Source organism: Phalacrocorax carbo, chromosome 1 (assembly GCF_963921805.1).
Source record: "Phalacrocorax carbo chromosome 1, bPhaCar2.1, whole genome shotgun sequence".
Taxonomy (NCBI): domain Eukaryota; kingdom Metazoa; phylum Chordata; class Aves; order Suliformes; family Phalacrocoracidae; genus Phalacrocorax; species Phalacrocorax carbo.
The window spans coordinates 214,084,245-214,101,509 of NC_087513.1; the positions used below are offsets into that span (position 1 = coordinate 214,084,245).

The 17,265-nt window shown below is 58.5% G+C and overlaps 3 protein-coding genes across 3 annotated transcripts; 2 read left to right on the forward strand and 1 right to left on the reverse strand.

Moving 5' to 3' along the window:
* Positions 1-1,027: 1,027 nt before the first annotated feature.
* Positions 1,028-3,706, forward strand: NDUFC2 (NADH:ubiquinone oxidoreductase subunit C2). The gene is made up of 3 exons (XM_064441491.1): positions 1,028-1,242; positions 2,484-2,627; positions 3,505-3,706. The coding sequence occupies exons 1-3, from the start codon at positions 1,104-1,106 to the stop codon at positions 3,552-3,554; spliced, it is 333 nt and encodes a 110-aa protein (XP_064297561.1). The 5' UTR covers positions 1,028-1,103; the 3' UTR covers positions 3,555-3,706.
* Positions 3,707-9,554: 5,848 nt separating this feature from the next.
* LOC104048766 (thyroid hormone-inducible hepatic protein) lies at positions 9,555-10,758 on the reverse strand. The gene is made up of 2 exons (XM_009509324.2): positions 10,244-10,758; positions 9,555-9,961 (listed from the first exon to the last, which is right to left on the reverse strand). Exon 1 carries the CDS (start codon positions 10,661-10,663, stop codon positions 10,262-10,264), a length of 402 nt encoding a protein of 133 aa, XP_009507619.1. The 5' UTR covers positions 10,664-10,758; the 3' UTR covers positions 9,555-9,961; positions 10,244-10,261.
* Positions 10,759-15,546: 4,788 nt separating this feature from the next.
* Positions 15,547-16,839, forward strand: LOC135311090 (thyroid hormone-inducible hepatic protein-like). The gene is made up of 2 exons (XM_064440266.1): positions 15,547-16,147; positions 16,430-16,839. Exon 1 carries the CDS (start codon positions 15,728-15,730, stop codon positions 16,127-16,129), a length of 402 nt encoding a protein of 133 aa, XP_064296336.1. The 5' UTR covers positions 15,547-15,727; the 3' UTR covers positions 16,130-16,147; positions 16,430-16,839.
* The last annotated feature ends 426 nt before the right edge of the window (positions 16,840-17,265 follow it).

The window sequence follows — 17,265 nt, forward strand, 5'->3', positions numbered from 1 at the left end:
ACCCATGTGCAGGACCTTGCACTTGGCCTTGTTGAACCTCACGAGGCTCACATGGGCCCACGTCTCACACCTGTCCAGGTCCCTCTGGATGACATCCTGTCCCTCAGGTGTGTCAACTGCACCGCTCAGCTCGGTGTCGTTGGCAGGCATGCTGAGGGCACACTCAACCCCACTGTCCATGTTGCCAACAAAGATGTCAAACAGCGCTGGTCCCAACCCCAACCACTGAGGAACACCCCTCCTCACTGGTCACCACTTGCACACTTGCAACTCTTGAGTGCACCCATCCAGCCAATTCCTCACTCACCGAGCGGCCTGACCCTTAAATCCATGTCTCTCCAATTTAGAGACAAGGATGTTGTGCGGCACAGTGTCAAATGCTTTGTACGAGTCCAGGTGTTTGTCGGTGCCGTCCTGCATAGAGGAATGGTAATAGCCTGAAAAACCCTCTCCTGGCTCTTCTCCAGCTGCATCTTTGCGAGTCGAGCCAAAAGCCTCCAAGGTCTCCTGCCTCAACTTCAGCATCTCCTGCTACAGAGCAGCAACAGCCCAGCATCCTCCTGTGTGGAGAGAAGCTAAGTAATAAATTTTTAGGAAAGAGGTGAGGAATCCTTTAGGATCTGTGATGTGTTCAAATGTGATTTTTTAATGGTTATGTCAATCCAGGTACTTGTGCAACTGGTTTAATGCGATTTTATATACATTAAAAAAAGAATAAGGAACAAGACCATAGGTCTTACTGTTTAATCTGTTGGCAGGAAGAACTCTGAAAAGGAATTGGGTTTTATTTTAGGATTTAATTAATGCCCTAATTTAACTGCAGACTGGCCTTCTTGGCCCTGTGCAGGCACTGGGGCTGACCCGCCTCGCCCAGAGGCCTCCGGACTGCGGGAACCCCCGGTAAAGCCGCCCGACCTGCGTAGGGGTGGGCTGTGAGTTGGGGGTTTGGTTTTTTTTTTGTTAAATAACTAAAAACAGGGACAGGATGAAGGGGGCGGAACGCGAGTGCGCGGCAGCGGAACGCGAGTGCGCGGCGGCGGGCGCGGCGGCGGGAGTGCGCTGCCGCACCGCTCCGCCCGGTCACCTTCGGCGGGCCGGCCGCCATGGTGTTCCTGCCGGACGAGTCGCGGTCGCTGCCGCCGCCCCCGCTCGTCAACAGGGGCTCGGTCTGGCTGGGCCTGACCGGCTGGGTGGCGGCGCTGCTGGACAACGGCTTCAACCGCCGCCCCGTCATCCGAGCCGGTGCGGCGGGGCTGGAGGGGGAATGGGGGAGAGGCCTGAGATGAGGGGTTGGGGGGCTGGGGAAGGGGGTGTGTGGCATTTGGGGTGACTCTGAGGGATATATAGGGGCGGGGAGAAGGGGAGACAGCCCTGAGGTGAGGGGCTAGGAAGCCAGAGGGGTTCGGGGGGTGGGGAGGGGATATTTGGGGTGACTGTGAGGGATGTAGGGGTGAGGGAAGAGGAGGGAGCCCCGAGGTGAGGGGCGGGGTATTAGAGGGAGTATGTGGGATGTGGAGTGACCTTAAGGGATACAGGGATGGGAGTGAAGGGGAGGAGGCCTTGAGGTGAGGGGATGGGGGATTAGAGGGTGCTGGGGGGTTGAGGAAGGGTGTATATGGGATTTGGGGTGACTCTGTGAGCGTTGTAGGAGCAGGAATGAAGGAGAGGGGGCCCTGAGGTGAGGGGCTGGTGGGGTGGGGGCGGTTAGAGGATGTATGTGGGATTTGGGGTGATTCTGAGGGATATCGGTGTGGGGGAGAAGGAGGCAGCCCTGAAGTGAGGAGCTGGGGGGGGTTAGACGGGGAAAGGGGGTGCTCGGTGGGATTTGGGGTGACTCTAAGGGTTGTAGGGGCAGGAATGAAGGAAAGGGGACCCTGAGGTGGGGGCCTGGGGAAGGGGGTATGTGGGATTTGGAGTGACTTTCAGGGATACAGGGCAGGGGCTGGGACTGAAGGGGGCCCTGAGGTGAGGGGCTGGGAGGTTAGAGGGGATTGGGGGGGCTGCAGAAGGGGGTATGTGGGATTTGGGGTGATCTTAAGGGATACAACGGTGGAGGAAGAGGAGGGGCCCTTGAGGTGAGGAGCTGGGGGGGTTAGAGGGGGAAAGGGGGTGCTCTGTCAGATTTGGGGTGACTCTGTGAGGGTTGTGGGGCAGGAGTGAAGGGGTCCTTTGGTGGGGGCAGAGGTAATAGGAGAGAGCTGAGGAAAGAGGCACCATGTGGGGGTGGAGGGGATTTGGGGTGACTGTCTGAGGGATCAGAGGGGGTGGGAAGGGAAAAGAGCCCTGAGGCCATGGAGGGGACTCTGGGGGCCGCAGGGCCCATGAGAGGCCTGCAGGCGAGGGTGCTGCGGGGACCTGGGGGGGGCGAAGGGGGGAAAGAGGAACCGGGGTGTGTGGGGAGGAAGTGTCTGGGGGAAGCGGGGGGCTCACCTGGGGTGGGGAGATGGGCCAAGGCAGGGGGGACGTTTCTCTTCCTGCTGCAGGTGTTCACCGCCAGATCCTGTTCACCACCGTGGGATGGTTTGTTGGCTATTATCTCATTAAACGTACGGAGTACATACATGCCAAACTGGACAGAGAGTTGTTTGAGTACGTCAGGCACCATCCGGAAGACTTTAAGGCAACAGGTATCATAAGTTGGTATTTTAAGAAAGATTTCAGCCTGCCGTAATGTACCAGTTAATAAGTGCTAATGTATGTAAACGTGTTGCTGGGCTGCTCGCAGGATCTGTTTTATAGCAAGTTGTACTGACTGCTGACTCTTCCCTCCTTATTCACAATGTAAATTGCAACAGTAGTAAGGATTTTGTGATACGAAAATAGATATTTTTATTGATCTGATCAGCTGCCTTGATGAGAAACTCTTCCTCCTAAAAGTTTATTTTAATATAAAAGTGGCAGAGCCAAAAAAAAAAAAAATAGACACAACTTGTGCCAGTGAGGGAGAAGTAATGAAAATTAGAAATGACAGGTTTTATTCTTATAAAATCATGATTTTACTGTTTATTCTTACAAAATTGTAGTGCATGGCGATTTTAAAATGGTGTGATGAGCATGCAGAAAACAAGCAGAGCAGGTGAAAAATAATAATAAATAGAAACATTAGGAAACCTGAAGCGCTGTTGGTGAAGAACAGCGTTTTAGCGAATCTAGTCACTAAGCCCCGCAATGTGACAGCAAATTTTGGTGAAAATTGTCTGTTTTCTAACAAAATGCAGTCTGGGCGCCTCTGGTGATTGGATTACAATCCATATTATGCCATTTCGGAAGGAATCTGTAGAAATAAAGAACTGTTAGTATTGAGATGTCTTTGCAGGGATCTGCAGTTCAGCCCTATGGAAAAGGAGTTACGTAGTTAGTTTTTGCAGCAAATAGTTCGCTGTTGGTAGCAAAAAACCCAGATTTTGGTGGTTTTATTAACCTTAAGTCTTAATATTAAAAATCTTTAGAATTGATCTCAAATGCTGGTTAGGTTTTTGGAACTCTACCCTTTGCCTTTTGTAGAAAAGAGAAGAATAGGAGAACTTTTGGAGGATTTCCTCCCAGTTCGCTGAGGATTTCTCCAGCGGCGATGTATTGCAGGACGCATCTGCTGAACTAATCCTGTACCGAGCACTTTGGCGGGCTGGCTGTAACTGTTCAACTGCCCACGGCTCGGAAAATGAACCGTTACTCGCTTTCACGTAATTAAAGCTATGATTAAATACTTGGGGTTTGTTTATTTGTTCTTCTGTTACTTTACGGTGTATCAACATGTAGATGGCTGATATTTGTAATAAGACAATAACTTTGATTCACCCCTTTTTCAGTAATATTAACTGTGAAAATTGAAGGTTTTTATATGTACTGCATGAACAAAGACAGTTATGTCAGTTCCTTCTTTTTCTTTGTCATCCACGTTTCTCCTGACCCTTGAACATGCTCTGGACGAGCCCCTGGAGACAAAAGCCAAAGTCTTACTGTGAAATTAATTCAGTCCCACAACCGAAAATAGATGCCTTCCCTAATTAATTACCTCTCTACATTTTGCATTCCTGTGTTGCTTTTTCTTTGCTGGTGATCAGGATCTAAACTTTCTACTTTCTCACTTGGTTGTTGGCTCCTGAATCCACATTCTGAAACCAAACGTGTTCTAGACTTGCCGAGAATCACAGAATCACAGAATGGTTTGGGTTGGAAGGGACCTTCAGAGGCCATCTAGTCCAACCCCCCTGCCATGGGCAGGGACATCTTCTGCTAGACCAGGTTGCTCAGAGCCCCGTCCAACCTGACCTGGAATGTTTCCAGGAATGGGTCATCGACCACCTCTCTGGGCAACCTGGGCCAGGGTTTCACCACCCTCACTGTAAAAAATTTTTTCCTTATATCTAATCAAAATGTACCCTCTGTCAGTTTACAGCCATCACCCCTTGTCCTGTCCCTACAGGCCCTTGTGAAAAGACCCTCTCAAGCTTTCTTATGGTCCCCCTTTAAGCCCTGGGAGGCCGCAATAAGGTCTCCCCGCAGCCTTCTCTTCCCCAGGCTGAACCACCCCAGCTCTCCCAGCCCGGCCTCGCAGCAGAGGGGCTCCAGCCCTCGGAGCATTTCTGTGCCCCCTCTGGCCCCGCTCCAACAGCCCCGTGTCTGCCCCGTGCTGAGGAGCCCCGAGCTGGAGGCGGCGCTGCAGGGGGGTCTCACAGAGCGGGGCAGGGGGGCAGCACCCCCTCCCTCGCCCTGCTGCCCGCGCTGCCGGGGATGCAGCCCCGGGCACGGGTGGGGGTCTGGGCTGTGAGCGCACGTTGCCGGCTCGTGTCCAGCTTTTCACCCCCAGCACCTCCAAGTCCTTCCCTGCAGGGCTGCTTCTCCATCTCTCCATCCCCCAGCCCGTATGTGTGCTTGGGATTGCCCTGACCCATGCGCAGGACCTTGCACTTGGCCTTGTTGATATGGGCCCACCTTTTAAGCCTGTCCAGGTCCCTCTGGATGGCATCCCTTCTCTCTAGAGTATCAACCCCGCCACTCGTCTCGGTGTCATCTGCAAATTTGATGAGGATGTGACTCGACCCCACTAAGTCATACGAATAAGATCTGCAGCTCTTCTGAATTTCGCTGCAGGGTGCTCGGCACCTCTGGAGGTCAAAACGCTTCCAGGTGAGGCTATTCCACTTGTGAGTGCTTTTTATCTAATTACCAGTCTCCTACACTGTTTTTCACCATCTGCCCGGGCTTCCTCCTGCGCTGCTGCGCTCCCCATGTGCGCTTTGGGCAACTTTGTGCAGCATCTCAAAGCACTTTCTCAAGCACCTCATACCTGGGGAATCCTCTCGCTGTGCTCTGGGTGCCGTTGCCTCACGCCTGCTTCCAGGCCAGTGCCACGCTGAGGTATGGGACAGTCGGGTCCCTCTCCTTGCCTCGTCCCCAGCGTCTGACATCCCTTGTGGGCCCTCCTCTCTGCCAGAGGGACAGGGATGAGCGTCCCCTGAACATGCCATGTGTCTGGGCTGTGTGTTCAGCAGATCCACACCTTTTTCTATGGAGAAAATGGGGATCAGCTTTTGCCACCATTGCTGTTGATGTAAAGGAAGATATCCTTCACAATGAGGGTGGTAAGGTGCTGGACCGTGTTGCCCGGAGAAGTTGTGGATCCCTTGAAGCATTTAAGGTCAGGTTGGATGGGACTTTGATCACCCTGATCTAGTAACAGACACCCTTCCCAAATCTGGTTGTGTTAAAGGGGAAGATGGACATTGGCTGCATTAAATAGTGATGAGGGAATTACGACTCTGCTCAAGCAGGGTCAGCAACAGCTGGTTGCTCAGGACCATCTCCCGTTGGGTTTTAGGTATCCCCTGCCTGGCGTGGGCAGGCTGCAGCCAGCACCTCAGGAAACCTTGATGAGTTGTGCTGCTGGACTCTCAAAACACCAAGAGGGAGCAGCAAAACCCCCCTGGTACATCTCCTCTGCAGAGGGGACCCAGGGGTGTCACATGGACAGGGCTGACAGCAGGAGGAGGTGGGGGACTCCACAGCTCTGGGACATCTGCCCATGGGTCCTGAGCAGCACCAGATGCCCTGGACAGCTGTGGGCCAGAGCGGTGGTGCACCACAGAGAGCTGAGGAATGGCTGGAGCACGAGCACTGCCACCAAAGACCCCGGAGCCATTTGGGGTTCATAGTCAGATGTCTCCTCCCTGCAGTGAAGCCTGCCTTGATTTGAGTGATTCTGAGGAGGGGGAAACAACAGCAATTGATGGGATTTTCTGGTGAAGGAAAGTCCTCCAAGAGCCCTGCCCCAGCCACCCCCTTCTTCAGGGCTGGCCTGAGGGTCCCACACAGCCCACCCTTGGCAAGGGGCCTTGGTACCAACCCCTGCTCAAAGAAGAAGGTGATGATGAACAGGTGATACTTGTCTGAGGGGTGTTTGCCCAAAACTGGTTATGTTAAGGACGAAGATGACCATCAGCTGCATTAAATGGTGACCAGGGAATTACAAAAGAGATTTTGAAATGAGGAAGGGGTCGGGCTGAAAGGAAGCATGAAAGCTGCCAGCCTGAGGGAAAGACCTTGGAGGGGCGACGGCAGGAGTCAGAGCCTGTCGGGCGCTGCCGAAAGCAGCGCTGCGTTAGGCCTTTCTACACACGGGGAAGATCCTCCCGAGCCTTCTCGTCTCCAGGCTGAGCAGTCCCAGCCCAAAGAGCATCTCTCTCCCCAAATGGGAGATGATCCAGGCCTCTCTTCAGCTTCGTGGCCCTTCCCTGGACTCTCTCCAGTGTGCCCAGGTCTGTCTTGCGGTGGGGAGCCCAGACTGGACCCAGCACCCGCATGTGTGCCCCCAGCTGAGCAGAGGGGAAGGATCCCCTCCCTCCAGCTCCTGCGGGGAGGCTGGTGCCCGTCTTTGCCCTGCGGACACTTTGCTGGCTCAAGGCCAACGTGGCCAAGCAGGGAGCCAGAGCTGGGGGATGCGGGTGTGAATTTGTGGGGTGCTTTCCCCCTGGCACCTGCGCCAGTGGGCGATAGGCAGCAGCAGGAGGGGTACGGCCGAGGCCAGAGCACCCCCGAATGCAAAGGCAGGGGTGTGCAGGCAGGGACCCTGCCCTCCGGGAGGGGCAGGGCTGCTGGCAGCCCACCCACCCTTGGGGGCGTGTGGCGTGTGCTTAGGGCTTCTTGGGACTGCTTAGAGACGGGTATTTGGCACTTCTTCTTTATTTCACACTTTGGGTGAAAACTGTGCTTAATCTCTTGTCTTCCTGGTCCGGAGCCCGTGTGCCCAGGTCACCGCTTTCTGCTTTATTAGATGCCATGAAGCAGACAGAAATGGACCTGCGATCCTGATTTGATTCAACAACGTGAATGGAGAAGTTTGTCTCGCCGTGGTGGCCGGCAGCGGTGCCGGTGCCCTGGGAGCCTTTCCAGGCCGGCACGGAGCCAGCACCCCCCTGCCACGCCGGAGAGGAGAGGGCCTGATGTGCCCCGTCTGCCCTCCTCCTGGCAGGGGCCGGCGCTGGGTTTCCAAGGATAAAGGCCTTTTCTGTGACCATCTCGTGGCTCTTATCAGCCATGCCCAAAACCTGTGGCCAGCAGCAGGACATGATGCATCCCCGGGGTCGGTGTGATGCAATGCCCTGCAATGGGAGCAGGAAGGGACCTGGTGGTGCTGGGGGATTGATTGCAAGCGACCCAAATGTCGTCAGCGTGTCGTTCCAGCTGCTCCACGTCACAGGCCTTTGCTGCGAACATCTTGCGTCTGTCAGCAGCCATGTTCAGCTGCGGTGCTGAGCGCTTGCCAGATGTTCCACTGCGATACTTCCCAGAGCACCGTGAGCGTCTCCACCTGCCAAGCGCGCTGCCCAGTCCAAAAGCCATTGCTGGAGGTGACTGCAGGCCCTCCTTGCTGTGATCAGTATCTTCTCCAGGTGACACGGGTCCTGTCCTTCAGCTCCAGCCATGTAACCCACCAGAGGGACACCACCACCTCCATGGTCCTCACCTCACCGGGAACTGATGTCCTTCCATTCCTCATGGTTCAGTGGTGGTAGAGCAGCTCGAAAGGTGGTTTGGAGACCCCATGTGTATCCTCCAGCCCCACTTCTGCCCCAGCCTGTGCCATGACAGCCCACCTTGCAGTGGCATTGCAATGAGGACAGCTGAGGTGTCTCCCATGCACCCTTGCCAGAGCTGAGGGACGACATGAGGGCAGATGTGCCTCCGAATCCTCACGCTGGCTGGGATCACTGGTGTGCTCCCCCATTTTGGGGCACCTGGTACTTGGCCAACACTTTTGTAGATGCCGTGGTTGTCCTTCCCAGAAAAGTAAGAACATTGGAACCAGGAGGGAAGCACCTGGAGGAGCATGGCAACGGTGCAGAGCAGGGTTGGTGCTGAGCCCACGGGAGGTGCAATGGGATGCTTGGATCTCAGCAAACGCAGATTTGACGTCTGGGCAAGCCTCCCACTGACCCGCCATCCTCCTGGGCAGCCCGTCCCCTGCCATGGCTCAGAGGGGGGAAATGCCACCCCACATGTGTCCTCAGGTGTCCACGTGTTGTCCCCAGAGCGGTCTGCTGTCAGATCCCCCAGTGTCTCTGCCTCCCCTGACACCACCAGCGCTGTCCTTCTCCTTGCTCAAACCCACTCGGTGCCCTTTCAGCTGTGGGGTGTCCCTGGATCCAGCCCCCAGCTGCCCCCTGCAGAGCCCCTGGCCCCCGGCTGGCTGCTCGGCCACAGGAGGCTGGAGACCCTGCCCCTGCTGCCCATGGTCAGGGAGGACAAGCTGAAGCCAAGGTGGTCTCGACAGCCAGGAGAAAAGGCCTGATCAGGCAAGAGGGGTTGGGAATCTGCAGTGTAACCCAATTGTAGAGACAGGTTTGGGGCCCCAGGGGCGTTTGCTTTGCAGAGGGGCTGAGCCCTGCAGCCCCGCTGCCCCTTGGGGACGGTCCCCAGGCTCAGCCCCGCTTGGGGCAGCTCCAGGGCAGAAACCCTGATGGGCAGGAGAAAGACGTGGGGAGCTCTGGGGCACAGAGCAGCACCAGCAGCGGCGGTGGGACACCCCCGGGGACATGTTTAAAGAGGACTCTGAAGCTGGTGACTCTCTCCTACATGGGATGATGTCTCCCTCTCTCCCGCCCTCCCTCCCTCTTCTCCCTCCCTTTCCACCTCCCTCCCCAGCGCGCAGCAGTAGGGCTGCGTGTCCCTCTCGCTGTTGCATGTCTGGGCTGTGCGTTGGGCAGATTCACATGCACAGAAAACAGGCATCTCCTTTTGCTGGTGTTACTGTTGAGATAAGGAAGACATTTATTGGGCTGAGGGTGGGTGAGACACAGGAACAAGTTGCCCAGAGAAGCTGTGGATGCCCGATGGTTGGAGAGGGCTCTGAGCTCCCTATGCTGGGGGAAGGTGTCCCTGCACACAGCAGGGAATTGGACTAGATGGCCTCTGAAGGTCCCTTCCAATCCAAACTATTGCATGACTTTGTGATTCTTTGTCCCCTCAGATTGCCCATGATGGCACTGGAAAGTCCTTTCCTGACAGAGCCAGTGTCCCCCTGCCCCACGCTGAGGCACACCCCGAGGGCTTCAGGCAGGGGAAAGCACCACACTGACAACAGCTTCACAGGGATCCTTTTATTACAAAAATTGGGGAAAACACCCTTGGAGTCCAGGTACCAGCTGGAAAAGGGCTTGGCAGTCACAGGGGAGCGTCGGACGTCGGGGCCACCATGCAACGCCGCACATTCGTGCTGCTCTTTGAAAATAAAGAGGAGGGCACGGGGTGTGTGGCTCTTCTGACGGACCTCCCAGCGTGACCAGGTGCTTCTTCCTATGAGGATAAGGCAGCATCTGGTTCTCCAGTGGTCCCAACCATGGCCAGCGTGCGGTGCGAGCGCTGGGAGGTCCCGTGCCGCAGTGCCGGGTGGGCGATCAGTGCTGGGGAAGAGCCCACGATGATCAGCGATGGGGACGTCTTCGTGCCACCAGCATCCATCCTGCAACGGCAGCTGTCCTTAACCCTGAAGGCCTCCCAGGGGGAGACCTAGCCCACCACTCCCGGCTCCATACACCCTGAACCCCTGGGGACTCTGCAGCGAGGGATGCGATGAGTCCCCCCTCCAGCATGGAGATGGAAAGCTGCCAGCATGTGAGGGGACAGCCCCCATTTGAAGGCACTTGCCAGTAGGTCCTCACCCGTGCAGTGTGCGGGACCACTTGGGGACATCACCCACCCCTTGTCCTGGTGGCCCTGGGCTCTGCGTCTCCCCAGCTCTTACCTGGCGCGCGGGGCAGGGTCACCAGCTGGGCTGTCCCTCGCTGGGGGTGATCTGCTCCAGGATCTGGCTGTACCTCCGGGTGAGGGCGTTGGTGTCCCTGGTGAGGTGGGTGAGGACCTGCTGCAAGCCAGCCAGGTGGTGGGACAGGCGCTCCTCCAGCTGGGCATCCATGGCACCGTGGTGGTCCGAGCACGTCTCCGTGTCAGCATGGGCGCTGGTCGGGCTCTGGTCAGTGACACAGGCCAGGCCTTTCTCCACCATGGGCTTGATGGCCTTGAGGAGCTGGTAGCGCTCGTAGAGGTCTGTGCGGCTGCCCGTGGCCGGGGCTGCCCCGTCCTGCTCTGGGAAGACCCCTCGGAGCAGGCTGGGGAACATCACCTCCTGCTCCATCTTCTGGGTGGCCGAGAAGTACTGCTCCATGGCCCTGCTCCCACGGCTCCGGCAGCGCTGCTCTGGGCCCTTCCTGGGGTGCGCCTGCTCCCCGTCCCCACCGAGGGCTTTTTATGCTGGGCCAGGGCACGGCCCTCCTCTGCTGTCCTCTCCTGCCAGGCTCAAGCTGGGCTGGACGGCCATGGGGCCGGGCTTGGCTCCAGCCCAGCTGGGGCTCGGCCCCGCTTTGTGCAATCTGTCCTGGCCCAGCCTCCCCGTGGCCTTTGCCTGAGCTGGCCGGGGGTCCCACTGCATCCCTACACCAGGGGCAAGGAGCACGGGATGTGACCATAGCCTCTTCCAATACAACCCATCCCAAGCGTCCAACACAGCCACTTCTTGGGAACTGGAAAAGGGGGGGCCAACTCTTGCCCCCCAGTGTGGGCAGGCTGCTGGCAGCAGTGCTCCCGGGCCAACATGTCACCTCTCCTCCTGCCACTTGCTGCCGTGAACTGCAGACGTCAGCACCCCGGGGACATTGAGCAATTCCCTTCTGCAGACGTATGGAAAAATCCCACTCGGCATGTGCTGCAACGTGGGGGCTGGAGACACAGGAGCCAGCTGGTGCCCACCCACAGGGGTCCCCAGAAACATCCCCTTCCCCCAGGCTCTGCCCCAGCCTGGCGGGGGCAGGGAAGGGGACAGGGATGGGCACCTGGCACCATGATGTGAAGCTCCTGCAGCCACAGCGCGGCGCCGTCTCTGCCTGCAGGGGGGTGCGGACGGGGCCATCCCACGCTGCCCCGTTCTGGGGCAGAGGGTACAGCTGGGCAATGGGCAGCGCTGCCTGTCCCCACATGTCCCTGTGGCGTGTGGCAATCATAGAAGATTGTACTATTTGGGGAAACGCCTCAAGGTCGCTTTCCCCTTTTGCAACCCTTGGTGGTGGCAGGTTTCCCGCTACTCCCCTACATTTCCCAGCCACATGCCCATGCTGTCACCCATCCTCTGCCCCCTCTGCTGTCCCTTCTGCCCCTCTTGTCCCATCAAGGGTGTCTCCAGTGTTTCTGTGCCTCCTACTGTGTGGCCCAGTACTACACCAAGGTGGTCAGGTACTGCCACCCCATGCTCTTGGGGTGTCTGGGCCACCATGGAGCTTCCTGGAGGTGCATGGTTGTCCTAGTGTCCCCCCTAGGGTGAGCACAGTGGGCTACATTCACCCTGAGGCTGGAGCTTCACCTGACATTCACGGAGGACGTGTTGGTCTGCAGCCACTAGTGACAGCTGTCAACCTCTGCTGGGAGAGGTCCTTCCCCTGGGAACACATGGGCAGGTGTCACCCCAGCCTGCCCCTGGGAGGGGGCTCAATGCCACAACTCCCCTGGACATGAGGTCCCTCCCCAGGCATGTTCTGAGCCCATGGCCACATCTCAAACCCAGCATCACCACCTCTCCCCAGGGCAGCTGGGCTGGGGACAGCCCAGGGCAGGGCTCTGCTCAACACCCCAGAGCTGTGGCACCTCAGTCCCCCTGCCTCTCAGTGGTGCCATGGGGGGATGTGACAGCAGGCGGTCCTAGGGATGATACGGGGACACTTGGGGGGCATATGTATGGTGGCATTTTCCCTCCCTGATAGCCATGGTTGGGGACAGGGTCTGTGAGAGTATGGTGGAATGGGGGGAGGCTTGCCCAGTCACTGGGTATGCAGCTACGGATCTCATTGCACCTACCAGGAGCCCCAATGTCCCTGATTGGCCTCCCCCAGGACCCAGCCTGGGCTGGGTGCCCCGTTTGGGCTCAGCCTGTCCCCAGCCAAGCTGCAGCCCCATGGTGGCTGTGACAGGCTCCAGCTCCCGCCCCTGTCCCTCTGCTCCTGCCATTGCTGCTGGCGGTGGCAGCAACACCCCAACCTCTCCCAGAGTTATGTGGGTGGCCCGTTTTGGGCTGATGGGGTCCCTGGAGGCACAGGGAGGGTTTGGGAATGGTTTATATGCCAAGGATGGGGATATGGGGAGAGACCTGGGACTGCAGAGCCCCCGCAAACCTGTAACCTGGTGCTCTGAGCACTGCATCAGCTTGGGAGGATGATGCCAAAGCCTAAACAAAGCAGCTGGGGGCCCAAGTGTCCCCTCTGTCCCTCTGCCCCTGGATGCCTGCAATGTCCCTCACATCCCAGCAGCTCTGCAGTGGCCCAGACCCATAATGTGGCCAAGGTCCAGGCTGGCACCTGCATGGGGCCAGCAGCACCCACACTCCTCGGTGTAGTGCTGGGTCCCAGGGCAGGACACACAGAGATGCCAGTGGTCTGTGGGAAGGGACAAGAGGGGAAGTGGAGACAGGTCAGGGGAGGAAAGAGCAGGCAGCAGTGTAGGTACCTGTGTGGGACATGTGGGGGTGGCGGGAAAGCTGCCACCACCAAGGGTTGCAAAAGGGATGACAGACCCCATGAGCATTCCCCAAATAGAACAATCTTCTATGATTGCCACACGCCACAGGGACATGTGGGGACAGGCAGCGCTGCCCATTGCCCAGCTGTACCCTCTGCCCCAGAATGGGGCAGCGTGGGATGGCCCCGTCCGCACCCCCCTGCAGGCAGAGACGGCGCCGCGCTGTGGCTGCAGGAGCTTCACATCATGGTGCCAGGTGCCCATCCCTGTCCCCTTCCCTGCCCCGCCCAGGCTGGGGCAGAGCCTGGGGGAAGGGGATGTTTCTGGGGACCCCTGTGGGTGGGCACCAGCTGGCTCCTGTGTCTCCAGCCCCCACGTTGCAGCACATGCCGAGTGGGATTTTTCCATACGTCTGCAGAAGGGAATTGCTCAATGTCCCCGGGGTGCTGACGTCTGCAGTTCACGGCAGCAAGTGGCAGGAGGAGAGGTGACATGTTTGCCCGGGAGCACTGCTGCCAGCAGCCTGCCCACACTGGGGGGCAAGAGTTGGCCCCCCTCTTCCAGTTCCACAGAAATGGTTGTGTCGGGGAATTGGGATGGGATGACTCAGGAGTAGCCCTGGTTACCTCCTGTCCTCACCACCCTGCTCCAAGCATGGCGATACTACGGGACCATCAGCCAACTTGGGCAAAGGCCATGGGGAGATTGGGCCAGAACAGATTGCACAGAGCCAGGGTCACAGTGGGGCCGAGCCCCAACTGGGCTGGAGCCAAGCCCAGACCAGCGGCGGTCCATCCAGGCCTGAGCCTGGCATGCGGATGAAATTTGGCCGCTTGCAATCAATCCCCCAGCACCACCAGGTCCCTTCCTGCTCCCATTGCAGGGCATTGCATCACACCAACCCCGGGGATGCATCATGTCCTGCTGCTGGCCACCGGCTTTGGGCATGGCTGATAAGAGCCACGAGATGGTCACAGAAAAGGCCTTTATCCTTGGAAACCCAGCGCCGGCCCCTGCCAGGAGGAGGGCAGACGGGGCACATCAGGCCCTCTCCTCTCCGGCGTGGCAGGGGGGTGCTGGCTCCATGCCGGCCTGGAAAGGCTCCCAGGGCACCGGCACCGCTGCCGGCCACCACGGCGAGACAAACTTCTCCATTCACGTTGTTGAATCAAATCAGGATCGCAGGTCCATTTCTGTCTGCTTCATGGCATCTAATAAAGCAGAAAGCGGTGACCTGGGCACACGGGCTCCGGACCAGGAAGACAAGAGATTAAGCACAGTTTTCACCCAAAGTGTGAAATAAAGAAGAAGTGCCAAATACCCGTCTCTAAGCAGTCCCAAGAAGCCCTAAGCACACGCCACACGCCCCCAAGGGTGGGTGGGCTGCCAGCAGCCCTGCCCCTCCCGGAGGGCAGGGTCCCTGCCTGCACACCCCTGCCTTTGCATTCGGGGGTGCTCTGGCCTCGGCCGTACCCCTCCTGCTGCTGCCTATCGCCCACTGGCGCAGGTGCCGGGGGAAAGCACCCCACAAATTCACACCCACATCCCCCAGCTCTGGCTCCCTGCTTGCCCATGTTGGCCTTGAGCCAGCAAAGTGTCCGCAGGGCAAAGACGGGCACCAGCCTCCCCGCAGGAGCTGGAGGGAGGGGATCCTTCCCCTCTGCTCAGCTGGGGGCACACATGCGGGTGCTGGGTACAGTCTGGGCTCCCCAGCGCAAGACAGACCTGGGCACACTGGAGAGAGTCCAGGGAAGGGCCACGAAGCTGAAGAGAGGCCTGGATCATCTCCCATTTGGGGAGAGAGATGCTCTTTGGGCTGGGACTGCTCAGCCTGGAGACGAGAAGGCTCGGGAGGATCTTCCCCGTGTGTAGAAAGGCCTAACGCAGCGCTGCTTTCGGCAGTGCCCGACAGGCTCTGACTCCTGCCGTCGCCCCTCCAAGGTCTTTCCCTCAGGCTGGCAGCTTTCATGCTTCCTTTCAGCCCGACCCCTTCCTCATTTCAAAATCTCTTTTGTAATTCCCTGGTCACCATTTAATGCAGCTGATGGTCATCTTCGTCCTTAACATAACCAGTTTTGGGCAAACACCCCTCAGACAAGTATCACCTGTTCATCATCACCTTCTTCTTTGAGCAGGGGTTGGTACCAAGGCCCCTTGCCAAGGGTGGGCTGTGTGGGACCCTCAGGCCAGCCCTGAAGAAGGGGGTAGCTGGGGCAGGGCTCTTGGAGGACTTTCCTTCACCAGAAAATCCCATCATTTGGCCTCATTCCTCACTCCTCAAAACTGCCTACATCAAGGCAGCTCTCCCATGGTGCTGCCTGCAGCCTGCCTACACGGGGGGCAGGTGCCGGACTCGCTCTTCCCAGGGCCTTGGGAGCTGTGGAGGTGGTGGGGACTGGATGGCATGAAATGGAAGTGACCCTGGACACCACCCCTCCTTGCTGCCCTTCTCCCAGTGTGAGGGATGCTGTGGGACCCCCGGCCAGCTCAGGCAAAGGCCACGGGGAGGCTGGGCCAGGACAGATTGCACAAAGCGGGGCCGAGCCCCAGCTGGGCTGGAGCCAAGCCCGGCCCCGTGGCCGTCCAGCCCAGCCTGAGCCTGGCAGGAGAGGACAGCAGAGGAGGGTCGTGCCCTGGCCCAGCATAAAAAGCCCTCGGTGGGGACGGGGAGCAGGCGCACCCCAGGAAGGGCCCAGAGCAGCGCTGCCGGAGCCGTGGGAGCAGGGCCATGGAGCAGTACTTCTCGGCCACCCAGAAGATGGAGCAGGAGGTGATGTTCCCCAGCCTGCTCCGAGGGGTCTTCCCAGAGCAGGACGGGGCAGCCCCGGCCACGGGCAGCCGCACAGACCTCTACGAGCGCTACCAGCTCCTCAAGGCCATCAAGCCCATGGTGGAGAAAGGCCTGGCCTGTGTCACTGACCAGAGCCCGACCAGCGCCCATGCTGACACGGAGACGTGCTCGGACCACCACGGTGCCATGGATGCCCAGCTGGAGGAGCGCCTGTCCCACCACCTGGCTGGCTTGCAGCAGGTCCTCACCCACCTCACCAGGGACACCAACGCCCTCACCCGGAGGTACAGCCAGATCCTGGAGCAGATCACCCCCAGCGAGGGACAGCCCAGCTGGTGACCCTGCCCCGCGCGCCAGGTAAGAGCTGGGGAGACGCAGAGCCCAGGGCCACCAGGACAAGGGGTGGGTGATGTCCCCAAGTGGTCCTGCACACTGCACGGGTGAGGACCTACCGGCAAGTGCCTTCAAATGGGGGCTGTCCCCTCACATGCTGGCAGCTTTCCATCTCCATGCTGGAGGGGGGACTCATCGCATCCCTCGCTGCAGAGTCCCCAGGGGTTCAGGGTGTATGGAGCCGGGAGTGGTGGGCTAGGTCTCCCCCTGGGAGGCCTTCAGGGTTAAGGACAGCTGCCGTTGCAGGATGGATGCTGGTGGCACGAAGACGTCCCCATCGCTGATCATCGTGGGCTCTTCCCCAGCACTGATCGCCCACCCGGCACTGCGGCATGGGACCTCCCAGCGCTCGCACCGCACGCTGGCCATGGTTGGGACCACTGGAGAACCAGATGCTGCCTTATCCTCATAGGAAGAAGCACCTGGTCACACTGGGAGGTCCGTCAGAAGAGCCACACACCCCGTGCCCTCCTCTTTATTTTCAAAGAGCAGCACGAATGTGCGGCGTTGCATGGTGGCCCCGACGTCCGACGCTCCCCTGTGACTGCCAAGCCCTTTTCCAGCTGGTACCTGGACTCCAAGGGTGTTTTCCCCAATTTTTGTAATAAAAGGATCCCTGTGAAGCTGTTGTCAGTGTGGTGCTTTCCCCTGCCTGAAGCCCTCGGGGTGTGCCTCAGCGTGGGGCAGGGGGACGCTGGCTCTGTCAGGAAAGGACTTTCCAGTGCCATCATGGGCAATCTGAGGGGACAGAGAATCACAAAGTCATGCAATAGTTTGGATTGGAAGGGACCTTCAGAGGCCATCTAGTCCAATTCCCTGCTGTGTGCAGGGACACCTTCCCCCGGCATAGGGAGCTCAGAGCCCTCTCCAACCATCGGGCATCCACAGCTTCTCTGGGCAACTTGTTCCTGTGTCTCACCCACCCTCAGCCCAATAAATGTCTTCCTTATCTCAACAGTAACACCAGCAAAAGGAGATGCCTGTTTTCTGTGCATGTGAATCTGCCCAACGCACAGCCCAGACATGCAACAGCGAGAGGGACACGCAGCCCTACTGCTGCGCGCTGGGGAGGGAGGTGGAAA